Consider the following 21,646-nt stretch of genomic DNA (forward strand, 5'->3'; position numbering starts at 1 on the left):
CCCCGAAATACACGTACCCCGCTCTCGCCTGGAGTATCGCATGTGAAACTTCCTGCGCACCCCCAAGATACAAGTACCCCGCTCGCACAAGGCCTATCGTGAGCACCCCATCCACCCTGACCAGGCCCAACAGGCAGCCCACTCACCCTCCCCATGCCCCGAAGGCAGCCCATCCACCCTGGGCATACCCCGCAGGCAGCCCACACCACAGGGGGGTGCTTTTTCTATGCAACTTACCTGGTGCGAGTGGGGTACGCGTATTCCGAGGGGTGCGCCAGTACATTTTCACGCTTTTGGGTGCCATGAGCGGGGTGCGCGTAGTATTTTCATGCGATTACAGTGTACCGGCCTAGTAAACTGGTGCAGGGTTAGCACGGCCCTTTGCGCTGCATTGGGGATTTCAATGCCTTTTCCTTGCGCAAGGGGCATTCTTGGGGGCGTAACTGGTGCTGCGGGATGTTCTCTGCGCCAGCACTCAAAATGGCTTGGGAATTCCATAAATACGCGGTGCGCCAGAATGCTGTTTAGCGCACACGGCTGGCGCACACTGGCGCACGCTCCCTCTCTGCGCTGTTCGCGTGTGCTGCCTCTGTGCTGAAATCTATGAATTACCCCCTTAATATAGAATTGTCAATGTAATCCCGGTATTGAGGCTGTTGCTGAACAGATTATTGACTGCATTCCGAGCATTCTGATTGGTTTAGGAGAGCATTCATGACTTTCCTGTGCTAATTTGTACTTCTGCAAAACGTCACCTGTCGACATTTTGATGTAATGTATTGTAATACATACTGTAGTATGAGTATAGGGCTGTCAGATTACTTCTTGCCAAGTATAAAGCTGGGTTCATTTTAGTGCCCTCACCCATTCAATTTGTGCTTTATTGTGTGTGCTGACAATCGCAATGGAATTGTACATTGCATTTGTATGTATTGAGTGCGAGGCGGTGCTTAGATTAGAAACAGTTATAGAGTGTCATACAGCAGAGTGGACAGTCCCACAGGCAGTTGCCTCACAAACGGGGTAAAAACTAGTAGCCAACAAGTTGAAAAACCTGTTGATGGGGATTGTCACATCATGAACGAGCGAGAAAACAGGACAGATACATAGATGTGAAACCGGAGTATTTACAGGCAGATGGAAGCATATACACAGTGTTGGCAGAAACAATGGTGTCAAGGGAGTTAATGTTACGTTAGATGGTGGGTTCCCCTTAACTGCACGGGAGGTGGAGCTTCAGGGCAGAACAGAATATGTTCACTTTTAGTGTTGCTGTTGATGTCTGAGGTTGGAAGTTTCAGTGGATGGGAGAAAGGAGGAGGTGAAAGAGCAGACACGGAAGGGAGTGTAAGGCATGTGATGGATGTTGACTGAGGATGGCGTCAGATCAAAGGGTATGTGGCGGGAGATAGAAACAGCCATATTTAAAAACAAGTAGTAGACATTTGTGGGGGACTGGTTTTGAAAGTGACCTACCCAGAATGGAGGTGCTTGTTTTACAGGAGCAGGGAGAATAGTAAAACACATGGGTGGGAGAAGCCAGGACATTTGACAATGGGGGCATAGAAATTACAAGGTAGAACCAGGAGGAGGTTTGAGTTGCTGTCAAGAGGACTGAGAACCAGGTTTGAGATTACAGGACTTTGTGGGAAGGTGGTTGAGGTGGAGCCAGATCATCCTGATGTTTAATACGTTGATCCTATCAGCAGTGCTGTGGTGGCGATGAAGCATGACACTTAAGGCCATTGTCAAAGAGGATTCCAAGTTTGCATGCCCGCAAGCAAGGGGTGAGTAGATAAAGAAAAAGATGCTGGAGAGGGAATTCGATGTGAGGCAGATCGGGTAAGAAGAGGAGATCAGCATGAGAATGAGATGTCGGATGGCAGAGAGGCAGCAAGAGATCACTGAGGAGAGTCCAGGTGGAAGAAAATGAAGGGAAAGAATATTTGTGTATCCTCTGCAAAGAGGTGATAGGTGAACCCAAAGTAGGAGATGACTTCACTAAGTAAGGTGTGGTGTAAAAGGTGACGTTCAATAGCCTCATACCGAGGTACACCAAGATAAGGGTGGGATTAGAGGTTCTATTGTTCAAGGGTATAAAGAAGGTAGACGAGTGAGGGCATTGTCTTGTAACCCAAGATTACACAGAGTTGTCAGGAGAGAATGGTGGTCAACAGAATCAAAGGCAGCAGAGAGGTCCAGGCAGATGAGAACAGATGAGTGCTTGGAGGGATGATCTGAGGACAGACATTCAGGGACATTTGAATGGAGTGGTGGATGTGGATCCCAGAATGAATAGGTTTGCAGATATCAGTAATCTCAAAGTAACTAATGATCCTGTTGAAGATCACCCTTCCTGGGTTTTTATAATAGTATGGGTTGAGAGAGAGAATCCAGTAGTTGGCTGGGCAGTTCAATATTCAAAGGGCTTTGTTGTATCTTAGGTTTGGGGTTGCAAGTTCAGAGCTAGTGGAATGCTGTGGAATGTTGTGTTTTCTGCGTGACTGCTGAGAGGGTTCTCAATGTGTCAGTTAGAACTGAGCTGGCTGGAGTGGATGCAACAGTTTTTGTCTGTCCATAGAACTTACCTTGCTTGTCATCTACCTGGTGTGTATCTAAGGACAATAAACCTTCATACATGGAACATGGACTACAGTGCTTATTAGCCCGATACTTATTTCAGGCTTCTTAAGAATAGTTAGGACTATGGCTCCCTTGCAGCAGGTGGGGAAATATTTCAGTAGGGGGGTTAAAGAGAGACAAGACATATAATCATATCTGCGGGAATAGCTCTTTGATAGTTTGTAGAATGAAGGGGCGTACAAGGGGTCGTCAGTACAAAGGATGGGAGTAAGTTTAGCTGGTGAATTAACAGAGTATGAGCAAAAGCTGGAAAGGCAAGTGGTGAGAGGGTAGAGGAAGAAGGAGGAAGCAGGAAGAGATAGGTTGAGGAGGTTGGATAGGTGTCTCGAATCGTGGCGATCTCTAAAGCGTTGTAGAGGGCAAAGTTGTTAGATGATAGGGAAGAAGGTATCGTTTCAGGGTGAGCAGGCAATACTTTGGGAGAAGAGGAGAGTTTAGAGGGGTCGGAGTGAAGGCAGCAAATGAGTTAAGCAGTAGGATTTGGCAGTATTCAAAATTCTAGTGAGAACTAAAAGGGCATGCCTGTATGCAGTGAGAAGTGGAGGGGTGTGTGATTTGCACCATTGTCAAAGATGAAGGCACATGACCATCTTAAGATGGTAAATCTTGCGGGGAATCAATGCCTAGGGAGAGGTACGGAGGAAGAGAAGTTGCATATGGGTAGTGCTTCCAAAAATAGACAGCAAAGAGCTAAGCTTAAGTCATGAAAGGCCTGTTTCATAGAGGAGGTCTGCAGCAGAGTCTAGCCTAGGACAGCGGAACTGACTTTGCCCAGGTAGAGGGTCAGAGAGTTAGGTTTGCACTTTAGTTTGGAGATAGAGGAGGTATGAGAAAGAGATAGAGGGGTAGAAGCAGAGTTGCTAAAGTGAATGAGGGAGTGGTTGGATGGAGAAGTGTGAATAGTAAGGTGAGATAAGGTGAAGATGGAAGACGTGGTGCTGAGTGGTTTTCAGTGTGAGTGGAAAGGTTTGGAAGAGTCATGGAATGGTCTGAAAGGCAAGAGTCAAGTTCAAGTTGGTAAGAGGAGAACATTTTAAGGATGTTGAAGTTTCCCATCACAGCTATAGGGGCTTTAGTTGGAAGGGAGTCAAGAAGGTCAATATTAGGGAAGAAAGATCTATGTGAGATAAGGAAGAGGATAGTGAGGGGTTGGGAGTGAAGAGCTGGCAGTAGTTTACTCAAAGGAAAGGCAGAGTTTGAAAGGCAGAAAGGGTAGTGGAGTGATGGGAAGCAATCCAGGTTACACCCATAACAGCATGCTCAGGATTATGGGGTGGCATCTAAATGGTCAGAAAGGTGGGAGGTTTAGCTACAGAGTGATTGGATATTCCATTGCCCAAGAGTGAGAACAGGGTGAGAGGATGAGCCGGTGAGAGCAGGGAGTACTGGAAGGAAGGCAATGAAGGTAAGTGAAGTTGCAGCATGATTGGCAGACCGATAGCCTCTAATATAAATGTTATATTTTATAATTGGTTATTTATAACGCGCTTAATACTGAAGAGGTTTCTAAGCGCAGACCCGGGATTTAAACTTGTGTTGCTCTGCATCATCTTGTTTACGAGACGAGCGCATTGCCAGTGAGCTATACTACCCGTGCCGTAGGACATGCAAAGGATTCCGGTGAGATCGGGAGGTGGTAAAAACTATGGGACTACAGTTTGTCAGAATGGAGCTGAAGGCAATGGGAGAGCCAAAGGGAGAGATTAGCAAGTAGTATTATTAACAGTAATGGTAGCCATGGATGCATGGTGTGCAGTCGAGTGTGTGGGGTAAATACAGCCCCAAGACTGATGAACTGTCCGGGTCATGTTTGGCCCAAAATGTCCAGGAATATGGAAGGCAAAATGAGACTGTCGAACAAAAAGGGCAGCATTTCATTCTCAACTGCCACACATAAAAAATGCTGTTAACAGAGAAACAAAGAGTACAAGCACAAAATGGGCCATGTATTTGAATGTTAAAGCCCCAAAACGTTATGAACAAATTAAAGGCATTTTTCACAAAAAAGAAAGTTGCCATGGAAAATTTGAAATTGACACATTCTGCAGCCTGGAAGGAAAGGGACACATTGGAAATGAAACTCAACTTGCCAGAAGTAGATTTAAAGACACAGATTAAAGAAAATGTTTCTCTTTCAACATTCTGCTGGCTACTTCTCTCTTTCTCTTTGATGCTTACCCTCCTTAGCGCCATGATGCCTTTGGCAGGCTGCTGTGCGTCATAAGTAATTTTAACATAATAGAACAGATTAAGGAAACTTGTTGCTTGTTAAAGCTGTTTTAAAAAGAAACTGCGAGAATAAAGACGAAAAAAATATGTTTTGTATTTCAAGACATTGGTGCAAGTGCCATGTAGAAAAGTCAGAACGTAAAATTATCATGTATTTGCTGTTGATAGGAAATGAACAAAGAGCTGTGCTGAACACAGCGATTTTTCCATAGCAAGCCGAAAGGTCAAGCACTGCCTTATCTCTTGATCTAAAAATCTCTTTGAAGCTGACAGAGCCAAGAAAGGGGAAGGGCTTGTGCCGCAGTAAAGTTTTATAAGGTGAACAGATGACCACTGTGAAAACATAAGACGCAGTTAATTGAGGTGAACTCTTTAAAATACATAGGGGCTCATTATAAGTTTGGCGGTGTGAGACAAAAGTGGCAGTAATTCTGTTACCGCCACTTTTCCTGCACCGCCAAACTATATGGTTGCCAGTGGCAGTTGACTTATTTACCTCCAGCCAATAGCTGGAGGTTAATCAGGCCCCCACCGGAAAAAATAAGGCAGTAAACCGGCAAACTCCTAATGAGTCCCTATAGAATTAACATTTGATTCCTGATGTGGTCTAGTATCTGACTGACGATTGACATGTAGCAGAGAATGACCCATGAGAGAATGGGTGGAGACTCTGCAAGACTTTCCTCTTCTCCTCTTCCTTCTCTCTTCTTCTGCCCAGCTAACCCAGTTCTCTGTGTTTCCCTCTCTCCCTCCTCTTCCTTAGAGCATACTAACTGGCCACCGGGTGTATCTCAGAGTCTCACTGGTCCCCGGGATCCCCGCCAGTGCTCTCTCGCATTGGCCTCAGGGCCCTACACCCCACCCACACTCAATACACTTGAGAAACAAACCCAAGAGAGTGGCTCTCTCTGCACTTACCCCAGTGTCAACCGACTGGGTTCACTTGATCATCCCCCTCCCTGTGACCCTCTGTAAACTTGCTCGATCCATACGCACCATGCCTGAAGATCGTCTGTCTGTTCTCCTTTGTCTTCACCCCTTAATTGCACTGTTAAAACTGCAGAATTGCTGTCAGGCCTATTTGCTGTCTCCCAAAATGTTAAATGTATTTTCTACGCACTTACTCTGCCCTGTGCTGACTATTATCGTCTCAGAATTTCCAGGGCTCTGAGTGACTGTTTTTTCCCCATGTGCCCACTCTCATTGAGCGCTTTGAAACACTTGCCTGTGCATAGGCGCTACATAAATAAACAATACCATACCATACCATACCAGTTGTCTTCCTCTGTTCAGATAAGATAAGCATACCCATGGCCTGGCTATTAACTTTGAAAGGAGCTAATGACTTCATAGCAGGCTGTGTCAACAAAGGAGCAGATGCCCTAAACTACATGCTAAGTTTTTTTAGGAGAATAAATGTGAAGATCATTAAATTACAATCATGCATGTTAATAGGGATGGCCATAGGTTTATGGGGGATCATATTTTGATGCTATCTCAAGAATCATAATGCACACACAAATGACTCAAATGTGACTCAAATATGCTGGAAAAGCTTATGAGAAGATCTATCTGATGAGATCACTTTGGTAAACCTTGAGAACTAAAGTTATAGGCTGAAATGTGATGACAGCTTCCCAGAAAATGTCACAAAGTGATGATTTTGGGAGATGTTAGCTTGTTGAATGTGCTATATGTATAGAAAATCTTGTGTTGTTAACTGTTATATTTTTAGAATAATTTACAAAAATCTGTCATTTGAACCTGCAACATCATGCCAACTCCAAACCCATTTCATTAAGTCCGGCATGGTTAGACCAACTCAGGTATCTATATTTTATGATGCTTATTTGTAAATTGAAAACAAATGCAATGTTGTAGATTTTAGCTGCAACTGAAATTTGTTTGGAAAGATAACTAAAAGAGACCAATCAGCGAAAAGGGGAGACATTTTGTGGGTGCAGTTTAGATTTTATAAGGGGATGCACAATGGGGAAAAAGAGAGAGCTGTCTGAAATCATGTGAGTGGGAACTGTTGGAAAAATTGCTGGAGAATCAACATTGCCTGGGAGGTGGATTAGACCAGTAGGAAGACTAAAATCTGGAGGGAACCTGAAGAGGCAAATACATTGAAGGATTCTGGAGGTCTCCATGACTGAACCTGGAGAGGCCATCTAACCACGTCCCTATGTTTCCCCTGAGTATCCAGAAGCCTGGATGACTTTTGCAGGGCACAAAACCCAGAGCTATTCAATGTAAGTAAACGTGTCGAACAGAACCAAGTCTTGTTGGGATCTGTTTAATTTATTACCCTCCCCTGATAAGAAATGTGGGTTGGCATGTTGAGCCATTGGAAGTGACAAGTAATAGTTACAGACCTCACACTGCAAAGTACATTGTTATACTGGCAGAGGGAATTTTGGGTCAATTGGGTGACTGGTTTATTGATTTCTATTCCAGTGAGTTAAGTTGCACAATGTATAAGTGACAATTGCTGAATTGATGTGGATTGAGGGCTAGAAGTCTTATATTTCTTGACTTTAGGAGTGACTAGCTTCTCCAACATTAGAAGAAGTTCAAGTAATAGGTGTGGTGTATAAGGAACATGTTGTGTTGGTGATAAAAAACTTGAAGTATCAATCAGGACCAATTCGTAGATCGTCTTAGTAGTGCTAAATTAGAGGACTGTAGAACATAGTATTAATGGACACTGAATACTTACTCATTGAGTGGTTCTAGAAGTAAAATACTTTTGTAAATAGTATGAAATTGCGTATGGGGGTGAATTAATTAGTTGTATGCTTGATGAGAAAGATATGAATTTAATGCGTTTTAAAAAATATGTTGAAATTGTGCACTAAATTGTATTGCATATCTTATTGTTACACTAGCACTTTAATAATTTGCATTAGCAAGATGTATTAATGTGGTGGCCATATTAATAGCATTGAAGTGGTTTTTCTACACTGTTTTTCTCAATATCTAAAAACAATACAAAGAAATATAGAGAAAAAATATAATAAATGTTCTCATATATTGGACGTCATCTTATGCTGTAGAGCGTATTGAATGGGTCTGAGCATGTGTATTTGTGATTATAGGTTGGGATGACCCATTCATGTGTAATCCCCTACAGTCTTTTGATAAATCTTAGTAACTGTCTTTGGATCCCAATCTGCATTTCCTCTTGATATCGCCTACTTGAATCCACCGTCTTAAAGCATCTGGTAGGAGATCACATTGTTGGATTCTTCTAATGGTGCTTGTTTACCCTAAGGGCAGGAAGCAGGACTATGCCAGAAAATGCAAGTTCAACTCCAACATCCCTTTATAGTGGTATTTTCCCTAATAGCTTTTATATATTTTAAGTGTTTTGTATAACTCTTGTATACCACTTTTTAGATGCACCTAATTTCCGAGGGTGTGGGAGTGCAAGATGGGATGAGCTACCAATGCAATTCGTTGAAGTGGGCTGATCAGTCATGGGATTACAGAAGCAATTGTAAAGGATCACTGAATACGCTATCATCTGGCACTGACGCTTCTGAGCGTCCCGACCACTGCAGGTGGTAAAGCCAGTGATTGTTTTACGATTCCTCAGGTGTGAAGATTGTTCTCATGAAGACATTGACAGATGTTGAGGCACGGTTACCATAGTACCGCTTAGTAATCTCTGGTAACATAGATCATTCCTAGTGACTATTGAAAGAAATGGAGTCACTCATTGTAACTGAAAAGAAAATGCAATGACAAGTTTCAATATCTTTCGGTTTTCGGTCTTGGTCTTTCCTGCCTGTTTGAAATCACTTTTTTCAACTCTTTGAACATCACAGGTCTACTCTTCAAGATTAGTACTTACGTCTGCGGCACCGGCTAATCAGCTGGCCAGCGATGGCAGACTTTATCCACCCGTGAAACCCTGTGTTCCATGCCGTTTGCCTGCTCCTCTTCCAGCTTGCGGCCACTTTCTTTGCCTAGCGCTCCATACTCGCAGAGAGTGCCCACTTGGACCAGTCAGCCCCTGGACTCCTTTGCCTGGCCCACTCCACCTCCCGCAAACCCCATCTCTACCTCCTGTCAAAACGAACCACTTACTCGGTTCACACCACTCTGCCCCCCTCGTTCCTCCACTGTCCATCCATGGACATGGTAAGGGCCTCCATGAGCTTCCATGTTCATGAGGCCATGATCCTTGTAGGTCATGTTTCTTTTACAAAAGGTACAGCAATGCCAAAAGCCCTTAACACCTAAAATAATATCCTGTATGGTGCAGTAATGACCTGAGCTTCGCTTTGCTTGAGTCTGTTACCTTGAGTTGAGTTGCGGGATGCGACCACTGTACGGCCCGCCCCAGCATTGATTATTTTCACAATAGTCCATTAATTAGAGGTAACCCATCATGTCTTTATAAAGGTAGATATGTGTATTTTCACTGACATCCACTGGTGATTTGGGAGTCCTTTAAAGTGGTGAATATAGTATTTGGTTCTTCTATAGATATGGGGCCTCATTATGACTCTGGCGGCGGCCGTGCCGGTAAATACCGGCACGGCTGCTACCGGAATCATGACTTTCCCGGCGCCCGGGAATGGGCAATAACCGGGACAGTACAGCCCCAGCAGACCCGGTAACTGCTCATTCCCAGGCGCCAGAAAATATTACTCCCCATTCCCATTTGAGTTCCAATGGACTCAATGGGAATGGGGAGGTCGGATGCACCGGCACCATTCATGAATGGTGCCGGTGCATCTGACAAGATCTGCAAGCGGGTGCCGTTCCACCCGCCAGGTCAGACCTGGTGTGCTGAAAGGATCCCGCTCACATAACTCGTAGTTTGCCGTTCCGGAAACAACGGCCCCGGCAAGCTTACTGGTACCGTTATTTCCAGACCAGTAACCTTGTAATGAGGCCCATGTTCTTCTCATGGAGAGTACAGACTGAAGAATAATGACGGAGCAGCATGAATAAAGCGACTTCCTGAAGTAGCTTAAATAAACATACGTTGAGGAGCATTTCAAGAACCTTGGGGGGGAGGGGAGACTGAATTAAGCAAGTACAATTTGTAAAAGTAAATGTGCATAAAACATAGAGAAATCATGAGTGCAACTCACCTGTCTACCCTCAGCTGGCAGACGATGCTTAATGCATCAACAACTCCCTCCTCCCTTAACTGACGGCAACCAATGGAAGTGGCGATGAAGCAGCCGGTTCTTCCGATGCCAGCACTGAAAAGAAACAGAGAAGATGGAGGAAATCTAAATGTGACCCAAAACATAGGACTTTGGCAACAGATCCGACTTCAGTCTTTTTCAGAGATTCATTCACCACAAAATACAGTGCGCCTCTTGTCGAAGGTGGAAGTTGGAAATGCACTTTGCCCTGCCGAGGTGACTAGTTGACACCTGTGCCTGGGACTTATTTGAAATGATGCCCCTAGGTCAGGGGTATGCAACCTTTGGCTCCCTGGATTCTTTGGTCATTAACTCCCACCAGCCCTAGCAGGCATATTCAATGATGAAGAATTATGGGAGTTGTAGTCGAAAAACATCTGGAGAGCCACTGCACAGGTTGCAGACCTGCGCCTTAGGTTTCTGCAGGACACGCAGGCGGTGGCCCTCCATTACTAGGTAGGAACATGCATATTAAGGGGAGGGGATCAATTACTGATGTGCTATATGGCACTAGCAAAATGGAATTTGATGACCGGAGGTTTTTGAAATAACCACGAGCATTGCTTTGGGCCTCCCCAAATAAGTCATTGTTCAGCCTTCCATGCCATTGGAGAAGGGGCAGATTCTATGCTAATTATGGGTGGCCCTACCCCAAGGGAGGTAGGCTAAGCGGAACTGTTAGGTCACATCGCTTTTGCACAAGACCACGGAATGTCAGGAATGGAAAGTCCCTGAATACTAACTCAGTGTCAGTGAATGAGATTTAAAGGCTGATGCAACTTTACTTATATTAGGGTATCCATTTAAACATCCGCACATACATGTAATGACTTCAAATGTGCTCTGTTCAGTCAATCTACTCTCGCGCCACATTGCAATTGGACTCTTGTGCACACTGCTTGCTATACCACGAAAATGGTTATGATACGAGGGGAGGAGGTGGACACGATGGTAAAGGGATCGCAATGTGGTACGGACACAAATGGAAGCAGGTGCAGGAAAGCAAAAGCAAAGATGAATCTGTTATTTATGAGGAGCAAACATTGGCAACTGGATCTCAGCTCCAGATTTTGTTTAAATGACTGTGGTGAAGCGTGATTACTGCAGTAAGGGAGAACGCGCTGGGGAGCCGGGGCAGAAAAGCACTAGAGCAGCAGGAACATTGGTGTTCTGAAAGCACTTTTAGTTCGATTTAAGAGAAAAAAAACCCATTAAATTCAGTTCAATTGAACCACAAGCGATCATATACAGTGAATGGTGTCGGTGGCAGTGAGACATCAGATGGGGACAACTCTTGATGGTTTGGTGATCCTCTACAGTGCACACTTCACCTTATTGCCCTCATTGTACTGCATTATTGCATGGAAATCACTGAATGGTGAATGGAAGTAAAAAGCCATTAGCCACTGTGGATTTGCTGAATTGAGGGAAGCAAGCTTATTGTGGATGCAAGTTGATCCTGGACATGATGTGTGAAGATGACAAAGGGGAAACAATGGTGCCATAATCTGTCTACATGACTGGCACTGTGTGCCTTGTTTTCAGCCTTGAGCAGAAGAACCATTCTTGGTGTACATTGAAGGACTGTTGCAAATTTGATGGATTATTACATGGTGATGGGACAGGTGGATTATGTTCTTGCTTCAATGATTGCATGGAAACGTTGCAATGGATTCAAGAAACGCTTTTGCTTCGTCTCTGATGGATATTTGTTGTTATATTAGTTAAAATATGGATTTCAACTTCATTTGGACTGGTGCCAATATCTCTTTCACATTTGTTGCGGTTAACACTTTTCCTGATTGACTACTTCATAATATTATATTGGAAATATGTGCATCTTGATGTTTTTAGAAATGATATTACCGAAATGTAGTTATTTATTTAGGATAGTTGAATTTATAGTAGTTATATAGTATAGTATAATAGATAGTTGCAGAGTTGAATGTTATAATATTGATAACGAACTGGAGGATCTTACGCAATGTTTGACATGTTGTTTAGTTTTATTATTATTCATTTTATTATTTGATATCTTTGTAATATAGTGATATGAAGGTTGGAGGTCTCTTTTGTAGGTCTCCAATTGCTAGTATAAGCTAAAATTATTTCATCATTCCTCATACTGGTCAATGGTTCAGTTGTTGTTATTGATCTGTGATGGAATAATCAAATAGAGTTGTAGGATTAAAGTGATGTTGTTTTGATATTAGAGGGGGTTATATTTTATGCATATAGCATACTTATTCAATGTTGAATTTTGATTTAAAAAATAGGTGATTGTTTGATTTGACTAATGTTTGTTACCGGCGGGGTGGGTATGTGTATAACTAATTGACTGGGTTAAGAAATGTGATATGTTTAGATTCAATGTCATGGTTTTTGAAATATTGAGTGGGAGGTACATGGGAATTATGTAGATTGTTGTTAAAGGGAGAAATATTGTGATTATATATGGGTTGGGCATAGGTTCTGCGGGTTGCAGTTTAGTAGCAATAGGTTATATGTTTACTTTCATTGATTTGTCCTCGACTTGGACAATATTCAAGATGATTTGGAGTTGTTTGTGTTTTGTGTTGTGTTTGTATATATATATATATATATATATATATATATTTTTTTTTTTTTGCTTCACTTTACTCTTGGTCATGGGAGCAGTATTGATTTTAGGATTCAACACTGTATGTAGGAAATGGATATTCTGATTGATCATTAATTTGTAGATGATGGTGTCACTGCATTTTGTCACGTGGAATGTTAAAGGGATGAATTGTCCAAAGAAGGGGAAGTCTATAATGCTCAAGTTGAAAAGGGCAAAGGCGGACGTCATCTTCTTACAGGAGACTCATTTGACAGAACAACCAAGTACTTTTTATGGCACTTCAAAATATATGAAAGAACTGTTGAATTGTTACACAGGAAGATCAAGAGGAGTGGGTCTGCTATTTCGGAAAACCATAGGCATGAAAGTTGAGAATGTTGTTATGGATGATGAGGGATGATTTATTTTGGTTGATGTCTTATATGAAGGAAAGCTTTTGACATTGGGATCTATATATAGACCTTGTACAAATGGTATTGTTTTTTTTAACACGTTAACAGATTGTTTAAAAACCATGAAGGGTGACAAGATTGTTTTAGGTGGTGATTTTAATTGTGTTTTGGATGCTTCTTTGGATAGATTGTCAAAATGTGGATTTTCAGGTTCAAAACTGAGTGGTGTTTTCAACAATTTTTTGGATACGTTTGATTTAGTGGATAGTTGGAGACTATTACATCCCAAGGATAAGGAATTCACGTTCCATTCTCCAGTTCACGATTCTTACTCAAGATTGGATTATTTGTTGATTGATGATATTATTGGTGTTGATATAGGTGAGAGGTGTCTTTCAGACCATGCTTTGGTAAACTTGAATATTGATAGGAAATTGGGTTCCTTGAACAGAGATAAATGGAGACTAAAGACATTCATTCTAAAGGATGAGAAGGTGTGTAAAGAGCTGAATGTTTTTATTGACAACTTCTCTGGGCAGAATTTGAATTCTGCAGATGATCTGGTGGCATGGGATGCGTTCAAAGCTACCATTCTGGGAGAATTGATTAACTGGACTTCAAGAAAGAGAAAAGAGGGGGAGAAACAGATAAAGAATCTTGAATTGAAATTGAAACTCATGCAACAAAAATATGCATTATCTGATAAGAAAAGGGATAGGTTGGGAGTTGATGAATCCAAGAGTAAGTTGAAAGAAGTTTTGGAGGAACAGGTTGAAAGAGGTTTATATTTCATAAAGCAAAAGTTTTGGGAGGAAGGGGGTAAGAGTGGTTGTTTATTGGATAATAGGTTGAAGAGTCTGACTCAAAGATCGTTTATTCATAAGATTTTGGATAATGCTGGGAACGTTCAGGTTAAAAGTAGATATATTTGTGACTACTTTAAAACATTTTATTCTTCCTTATAATCAGAGAATTCTCAGTCTGATGAGATGATGCTGAATAATTTCTTTGCGAAAATAGAATTACCTGTTTTGTCTGAGGAAGGGCGAGACACTCTTGATGCTCCGATTTGTGAAAGTGAGGTGAGTGCAGCAATTAGTCTTCTTAAGGTTGGCAAAACTCCGGGTTTTGACGGGTTACCGATTGAATTTTATAAATCCTTTAGTATGGCTTTGGTCCCAAGACTGTGCAGGCTTTATAATCAGCTTCTCTCAGAAGGGAAATTATCTCCTTCGATGCGGGAGGCAATTGTTACATTAATTTCCAAACAAGGGAAGGATTTAACCAAATGTGGTAGTTATAGACCTATCTCTCTTCTAAATGTTGATATGAAATTTTTTACGAAGATTATGGCTACTAGATTACAGAAATACATTGGGGAGTTGGTAGATTACTCACAAGTTGGCTTTGTTAACAAAAGATATGGATACGATAATATTAAAACCTTACTGAATATAATTGGTTTGTCAAGAACGGAAGTGGATGAAGTTATGATTGTGTTTTTCGATGCTGAAAAGGCATTTGACTGTGTCAACTGGTCTTTTCTGAATTACACACTGATTCAGATGGGTTTTTGTCCACAATGTTTGAATATGGTAGGTGCTCTGCAATATGATATTTCTGCTAGAATATGGGTTAATGGGATAATGTCTAATTCTTTAAAACTGTTTAGGGGAACTAGCAGGGTTGTCCACTTTCTCCCTTTTTATTTAACTTAGTGCTTGAACCGCTGCTGTCATATATTAGGCAAGCAATAAATATTCGTGGGTGGAAATTGAGGGATGGTGAGGTGAAGGTGTTAGCATATGCTGATGATTTAACAGTAGTCTTGTTGAATCCGGTTGAAGGGGGAACCTGCAACGCTGCTGCACAGCTGATTGGCTTCCTACAACAACTTAAGCCAATCAGCACCAGCCGGAAGGCGTAGCCGGCCGATCCGACGAAGGCCGGGAGACAAAGGCTTTCCCCTGTCAGTGCCTGTGTGCATCACAAGTACACCTGCCAGCCGGTGCTGGAGCAGGAGCTCGCACCCCCCTGCTGGAGCAGGGCTGCCCCCACTACCCCCCGCATCTGAGGTAATCCCTTTGGCAATTACCCAACACTCGTAGGCACCTTTCTATATGCCTAGCGAGTAAGGAATACCGTTCTGCTGGCCAAATTCTGCTGAAGTGCCCATCTGGCACGGTTTATCAGCAAATGGCACCTTTGTACTAAGCGCCATTATCATCCACGAGGGATGCCACAATGGAAGATGGCCGCCGCCATCGTCTGACCAGAGAGAGTTCCACCTGCAACGCTGCCGCACAGCTGATTGGCTTCCTACAAAAACTTAAGCCAATCAGCACCAGCCGGAAGGTGTAGCCGGCCGATCCGACGAAGGCCGGGAGACAAAGGCTTTCCCCTGTCTGAGCCTGTCAGAGCCTACAGAGACCAGGAACCCTGTGTGCTCGCTCTGAAGTCAGCTAGGCTTCTATGTCACAAGGTTGTGACTTCGCCGCGCGGTAAGCAACCCCGCCGAACGTTTTGCAACTTCTGTACCTGCAGTGCCCACCTTTGTGATTTCAAACTGCTACCCGCTTTTCCACCATATACCCAGTTGGGTACGCTACCATACACCGCATTGCACTCCCGTGACAAACTCTTTCTCTAATATGGTCACTAATGTAATCATTATCTGCACTGCCTGTTAATAATTGCACGGTACTCCACTTGACTCGTGTGCACTTCTGAGTATCTAGAGCTGCCTTCCTTAGCATTGTATTCCTGCTAAATACGTTGCATGCCACTTAGAAATGTCATCTCTTTTGCCACCAATGTACTAATTGCGCCTCCCTCGCCATCATTGCAAATACTCTAGTACACATCTTCAAGCCTTCACTCACCCGTCCAGCTCATACTTGACCACTGTCACCTCCACTGTGTATCTGTTCTATCTGGCTGCGCCCTGCATTGTCTATCCTGATGGACCTAACATTCACCCTGGCTGCACTCCGCATTGCTAAAGCCTATTGATAGTACATTCGAACTCAGCTTTGCTGCACTTTGCACTGTTCTGCCCTGCTGTGCCCACATCTGAATCTAGCTGTGATGCATTTTGCACTGTTTTGCCCTGCTGTGCCCACACTTGAATCTAGCTGTGATGTATTTTGTGCTGTTCTGCCCTGCTGTGCCCACATTTGAATCTAGCTGTGATGCATCTTGCACTGTTTGCCCTGCTGTGCCCACATTTGAATCTAGCTGTGATGCATCTTGCACTGTCCTGCCCTGCTGTGCCCACATTTCAATCTAGCTGTGATGCATTTTGCACTGATTTGCCCTGCTGTGCCCACATTTGAATCTAGCTGTGATGCATCTTGCACGGTTCTGCCCTGCTGTGCCCACATTCGAATCTAGTTTTATTGCATTCTGCACTGTTCCTTAGCCCGTAGAGCTGTGCTCTTGCTTTTTAGGTATTAGCTAAGTTTGTCCCCCCAAACTTTGTCCTCATTCATGCCCCAAGGCATTCAGACTAACCTTGCTGCCTCAGGCAACACCAGTCCGAATAATGCAAGACAAACCCTGACCTCACCCATGCCTCAATGCCCTCAGACCAACCCGGCCTCAGGTAACACCAGTCTGACTAAGGCAATGCCAAGCGATGCTCGCCTGATTAAGGCCACCATGATCAATGCACGGTCCCTTGCAGCTCACGCCCTGGACATTGCTGACCTTATTAAGACTCAGGAGCTCGATTTCATCGCCATTTCTGAGACTTGGCTGCACCCCGCCTCCGGCCCGGCTCCCTCATTGGCTATCCCACTGAACTATTCCATCACTAGATGCGACCGTACCTCCAGAGGTGGAGGAATCGCATTCATATACAAAAACTTACTAGGACTCAGAACCTTACCGACCACCAAGATGGAATCCGCAGAGCTACTCTCTGCCAAACTCACCTTATCAGCCAACCAAACGGCCACCATCCATCTAATATACAGACCACCAGGTTCCCCTACCTCCTTTGTGGATGACATTACCGCTCTAGTACTAGACAAAGTGAAAACCAACTCGCAAACTATCATCCTTAACTTAGGTCACCAAGACCCTAATGACCCGATGGCCCTTGATCTTGCTAATACCTTAACAGATCTAGGTTTTTCATACCACATACAAGCTCCCACTCACACCAAAGGACGAGCCTTAGACTGGCTCAGCGATACTAACTGCAACATCCGCCTACTCTCGAACGTCCCTTGTGTTTGGTCGGATCATCACATTATCACTTTCAGCATCGAAGCAGCCTTGCTACCTAAGCCTCCTGTCGCACCAGCTACCCTTACTAGAAATAAAAAGAACATAACTGCTGAAAAACTATCCCCCATATCCTCCCCACCCTCAACAACGCATCTGACTCCTGCTCGGACCCCACTATCCTAGCCAACATCTACAACCAGTCAGTTCTTACAGCCATAAACTCCATCGCCCCACTTAAACATAGAAGACCCAAACAACATGGGCACCTTAACTCGTGGTTCACACCACAGCTCAGAGTGCTACGCAAAGAGAAACGCAGTGTAGAGGCACGCTGGAAAAGTCACCCTTCTGACACCCATAAGGACAGTCTCCTGTTAGCCACCCTTGACTACAAACAAGCCTTATTCCAGGCCAAAAAAGACTCATACAACAACCACATCATGTCAGCGCAATCAAACACGAAGGAACTATTCAAAATTCTTAAGGAACTTGAGACACCTGCAGCCCCTCCTGACTCTTGTCCTAAAGATAGCAACTGGTGCACGAATATTCAGACAGCACCCCTAGGCAAAATTGCCACCCTCCAAACCAAAATCAAAGATAAACAAATGTCTTTACAGTCGAACCAGCCATGGCCCACCTCCACACCTAGCACCCAACACCTAGCCAACCCGGCCGTCAAACCATTTGCCTTCTCCCCTCTTACCATCCTTGAAGTAGAAGGAATTATAAATAACCTCAAACCATCCAACTGCCAAGGTGACCCCTGCCCGGCTCCTATCATTAAGGAAGCCTCACACCACCTTGCCCCTTTCATCACTTCCTTCATAAATGCCTCCTTCAAAACGGGTACAGTCCCTGATAACCTCAAGGACGCGTGGGTAATCCCACTACTTAAAAAACCCTCCCTTGACCCCAACATCCCCACTAACTTCAGACCAATCACTATGGTCCCTTTCCCGCTTAAGATTCTTGATCGCGCAGCCTACCTGCAGATCCAAGACTACCTTGAGTCCAACAAACTCTTGGGGCTAAGACAATCAGGCTTCCATCCCAAACACGACACCGAATCAGCCCTGATTGATCTGAAAACCCAGATGGAGATATTAAAGGACAATGGAAAGTTAGCGCTACTCCTTCTCCTCGACTTCTCTGCGGCATTTGATTTGGTCAACCACCAAATACGCTGCCAACATCTCAAATCCGCTGCCTACTTCTCTGACTCTGCCAATGCCTGGATCCACTCGTTCCTTAGCAATAGATCTATGCGGGTCTTCTCACCCTCAGCATCGGCAGACCCCTCTCCCATTCTCTGTGGCGTTCCCCAAGGCTCCTGTGTATAGCCTACATTGTACAATGTGTTCACCAAGCCACTTTTTGATGTGCTTGACTATCTGGGTGTATCCTATACTTACTATGCGGATGACACCCAGATACTCATTCCCATAACTGGTGATTACACAGTCGATACCAAAGCCTTGAATGATTTCTACATGGTCATCCAGGCCTGGATGGTGCAACACAAGCTTTGCCTCAACGACGACAAGACGGAGCTCTTACTACTAGGATCCACCTATCGTCTTAACAAACTTGACCAAACTTACAAGGCCTTCACTATTGACGGCAATGTCATCAAGGTCTCCAAAGACACCAAAACCGTAGGCGTCTATCTGGATTCCACCCTTTCCCTGAACAGACAAACAAATGCTCTTAGGTCGGCCTCAGCATATACTTGCAAACTTATCACCGCCTGCAGACCATTCTTGAACCCTCACAACTGCATTACTGTGGCTAGAACACTCATCATGTCCAAAATAGATTACTGCAGCACTCTCTACCTAGGGACTAGTCAGGCCAACCTTAATAAACTTCAAACTATTCAAAATAATGCCATAAGGGCAGCTCTCAATATCCCTAGACGGTCCCATATCTCCTTTATTATATCCGACTTAGGCTGGCTCCCGGTAAAACAAAGAATTGCCCTGAAAACGCTTGCTTTGACCCACAAATGCCTGAACAACAATGCCCCTCCTTACCTCTCTTCGCGCCTCACACTTCACTCCTCTTCACGCCCCACCAGATCAGCCCAATCTCACACTGTAACCTTGCCTAGATTTAAACTCCAAAAAGCAGGTGGTGTGAGCTTCCCTGTCCTAGCTTCCAAACTGTGGAACACTCTGCCCACCCACATAGGAATTGAACCCTCGTTCCCAACGTTCAAGAACAACGCCAAAGTTTGGTTGTTCATCCAGACAGCATGACGTCCTCACGCTAGCCTAGCTCTTTACCTGCAATATATCCTCTCTATGTTCTTATGCGACACTGTATCAATCATAACTTGTACACTCTGTATATGTATAACTTGTAAATTTGTACCTGTGTATAACCTGTAAATGTGGTATTCTTGTATACTCTTGTTGTACCGCTACCTAAGATTATGCGCCCGGTTGCCCATGGGCCTGGTTGCGCTTTACAAATAAACTAAACTTCAAACTTCAAACTTCGGAGTATGTTACAGGAGGTGGAACGGTTATCGGGTTATATGGTTAACTGGGGGAAGACGGTTGTTTTTCCATTGAAAATGAATCCAATGAGTAGAAGGTTGTTGGATTGGGATTGTCAATGGGCAGACGTTTTGGTAAAGTATTTGGGTATTTATTTGGTGCGAGATGTAAGAAGGACAGTGGATTTTAATGTGGATAAATTGAAAGAAACTCTATTGAAGGATATACGTAGATGGGATAGGCTGACTTTGAATATATGAGCAAAAATTAATGCAGTTAAAATGGTTTTGCTTCCAAAAGTTTTGTATTACATACAATCTCTTCCTCTAAAATTTACTAAGAAAGTACTGAAACGCATTGATAAGGTTTTTATGGAATTTTTGTGGGGAGTGGGAAAAAAACCAAAGATTCCAAGGTTTATTTTGGCACGTAGTGTTCGGGATGGAGGTTTTGGATATCCATTATTGGAAAATTACTACAAGGGGTTCCTTTTAAAGAAAGCTTATTATTTTAGGGGAGATGGTTATTTGGATCCGTTTTGGCTTCGGATGGAAAAGGAAAAGATCGACCCGTTACCCATTGATTCTTTATATTCATATGGAAAGTTACCAAAACCCAGGTTAAGGATTGAGGCGTTAGAAGTTACAAAGTCGACTTTGGTCTCATTGATTAAAGGGTGTGATGAGAATATATTCCTTTATAGCACTGCTTCTATATGGTTGAATCCGGGTTTGCAGATTGAAAATAAAATGTTGTATTGGAAAGGATGGGCTAACAAAGGAATTCTGAGGATAGGAGATGTGTGGAGAGATGATCGAATGGTAGCGTTTGAGGATCTTGTACTCAGATTTGGATTGCGCAATAGGGAAATCGAGAGGTATAGATGTTTGAAGCAGTTGCTGTTGGAAAGACTTGGAATGCTCAGTGAACCCTTGAGTGACAAACCACAAATGTGTATTCTGTTTGGTGCTGTTCCAAATGTAGTTTCCACATTTACTAAATTGATACCTGTACAGGAATACATGCAGACTTCATGGGAGACATTGAGAATGAAGTGGGTGACTGAGTTGGGGAGTGATTTATCGGAAAGAGATTGGGATACTGCTTGGAAGGTGACGGTGAGAGATAAAATGGATTTGAATTTAAGATATACTCATCAGCAAATTTTAGGGCGTATTTATTGGACTCCAGTGAGGATGATGGCGAGGGGTTTAATAGATTCAGATTTGTGTTGGTGCTGTAATCATTTAAGAGGAACTTATTTATATATGTTGTGGGAGTGTGAAAGAGTGCTTGCTTTTTAGAAGGATGTTCTGGATCGAGTAGATCTAGTGTTGGGTGATTCATTTCCTCGAACTTTTGAATCTGTGATTTTCCTCTCAAATGAAAGTAGAAGTCTGAGGATTTGTGGTGCTTCTGATTGGATAAATAGGGCCTTGGTGGTAGCTGTAAAACATATTATGAAGGTTTGGAAATCACGGAAAAAAACACATATTGATGGTTGGTTGGTTGATATGCGCATACTATCGAGACATGAAAAATCTTGTGCTTATCGGCTTCATCGGGAGGCAGAATATTGTGAAAGTTGGGAATCCTTCAATGATTTATTTGGGTAAAGTGTAAGTTTATCGATGTGGCTAATAACTGGGATAGGGTGGGAGTGGGTGGTGTTGTGTTGTGTTGTTGTGTTTATCTTTATTATATGTTTTGGATTTAGGGTGGGAATTCTGGATGAGGTTTCTTTGCTATGTAGTTGATATCTTGTATTTTATGAATTGTTGGAATATTGTTACTTTTGTGATTCTAACTATTGTAGTTATTGTTATGTATGAGTTATAATTAAATAAAGATGATAAAAAAAATAAAAAAAAC

General features: G+C 43.3%; 1 protein-coding gene across 2 annotated transcripts in view; it reads right to left on the reverse strand.

The window, feature by feature from the left end:
- The window catches only part of PTPRR (protein tyrosine phosphatase receptor type R), a 1,074,582-nt gene that overhangs the window by 71,661 nt on the left and 981,275 nt on the right, over positions 1–21,646 (reverse strand). For both annotated transcript variants that reach the window (XM_069628248.1, XM_069628247.1), the window contains exon 13: positions 9,984–10,097. In XM_069628248.1, coding sequence (XP_069484349.1) covers positions 9,984–10,097 — 114 coding nt within the window. The remainder of the gene's footprint in view (positions 1–9,983; positions 10,098–21,646) is intronic.

This window comes from Ambystoma mexicanum, chromosome 12 (assembly GCF_040938575.1).
Source record: "Ambystoma mexicanum isolate Mex_15411 chromosome 12, UKY_AmexF1_1, whole genome shotgun sequence".
NCBI lineage: Eukaryota > Metazoa > Chordata > Amphibia > Caudata > Ambystomatidae > Ambystoma > Ambystoma mexicanum.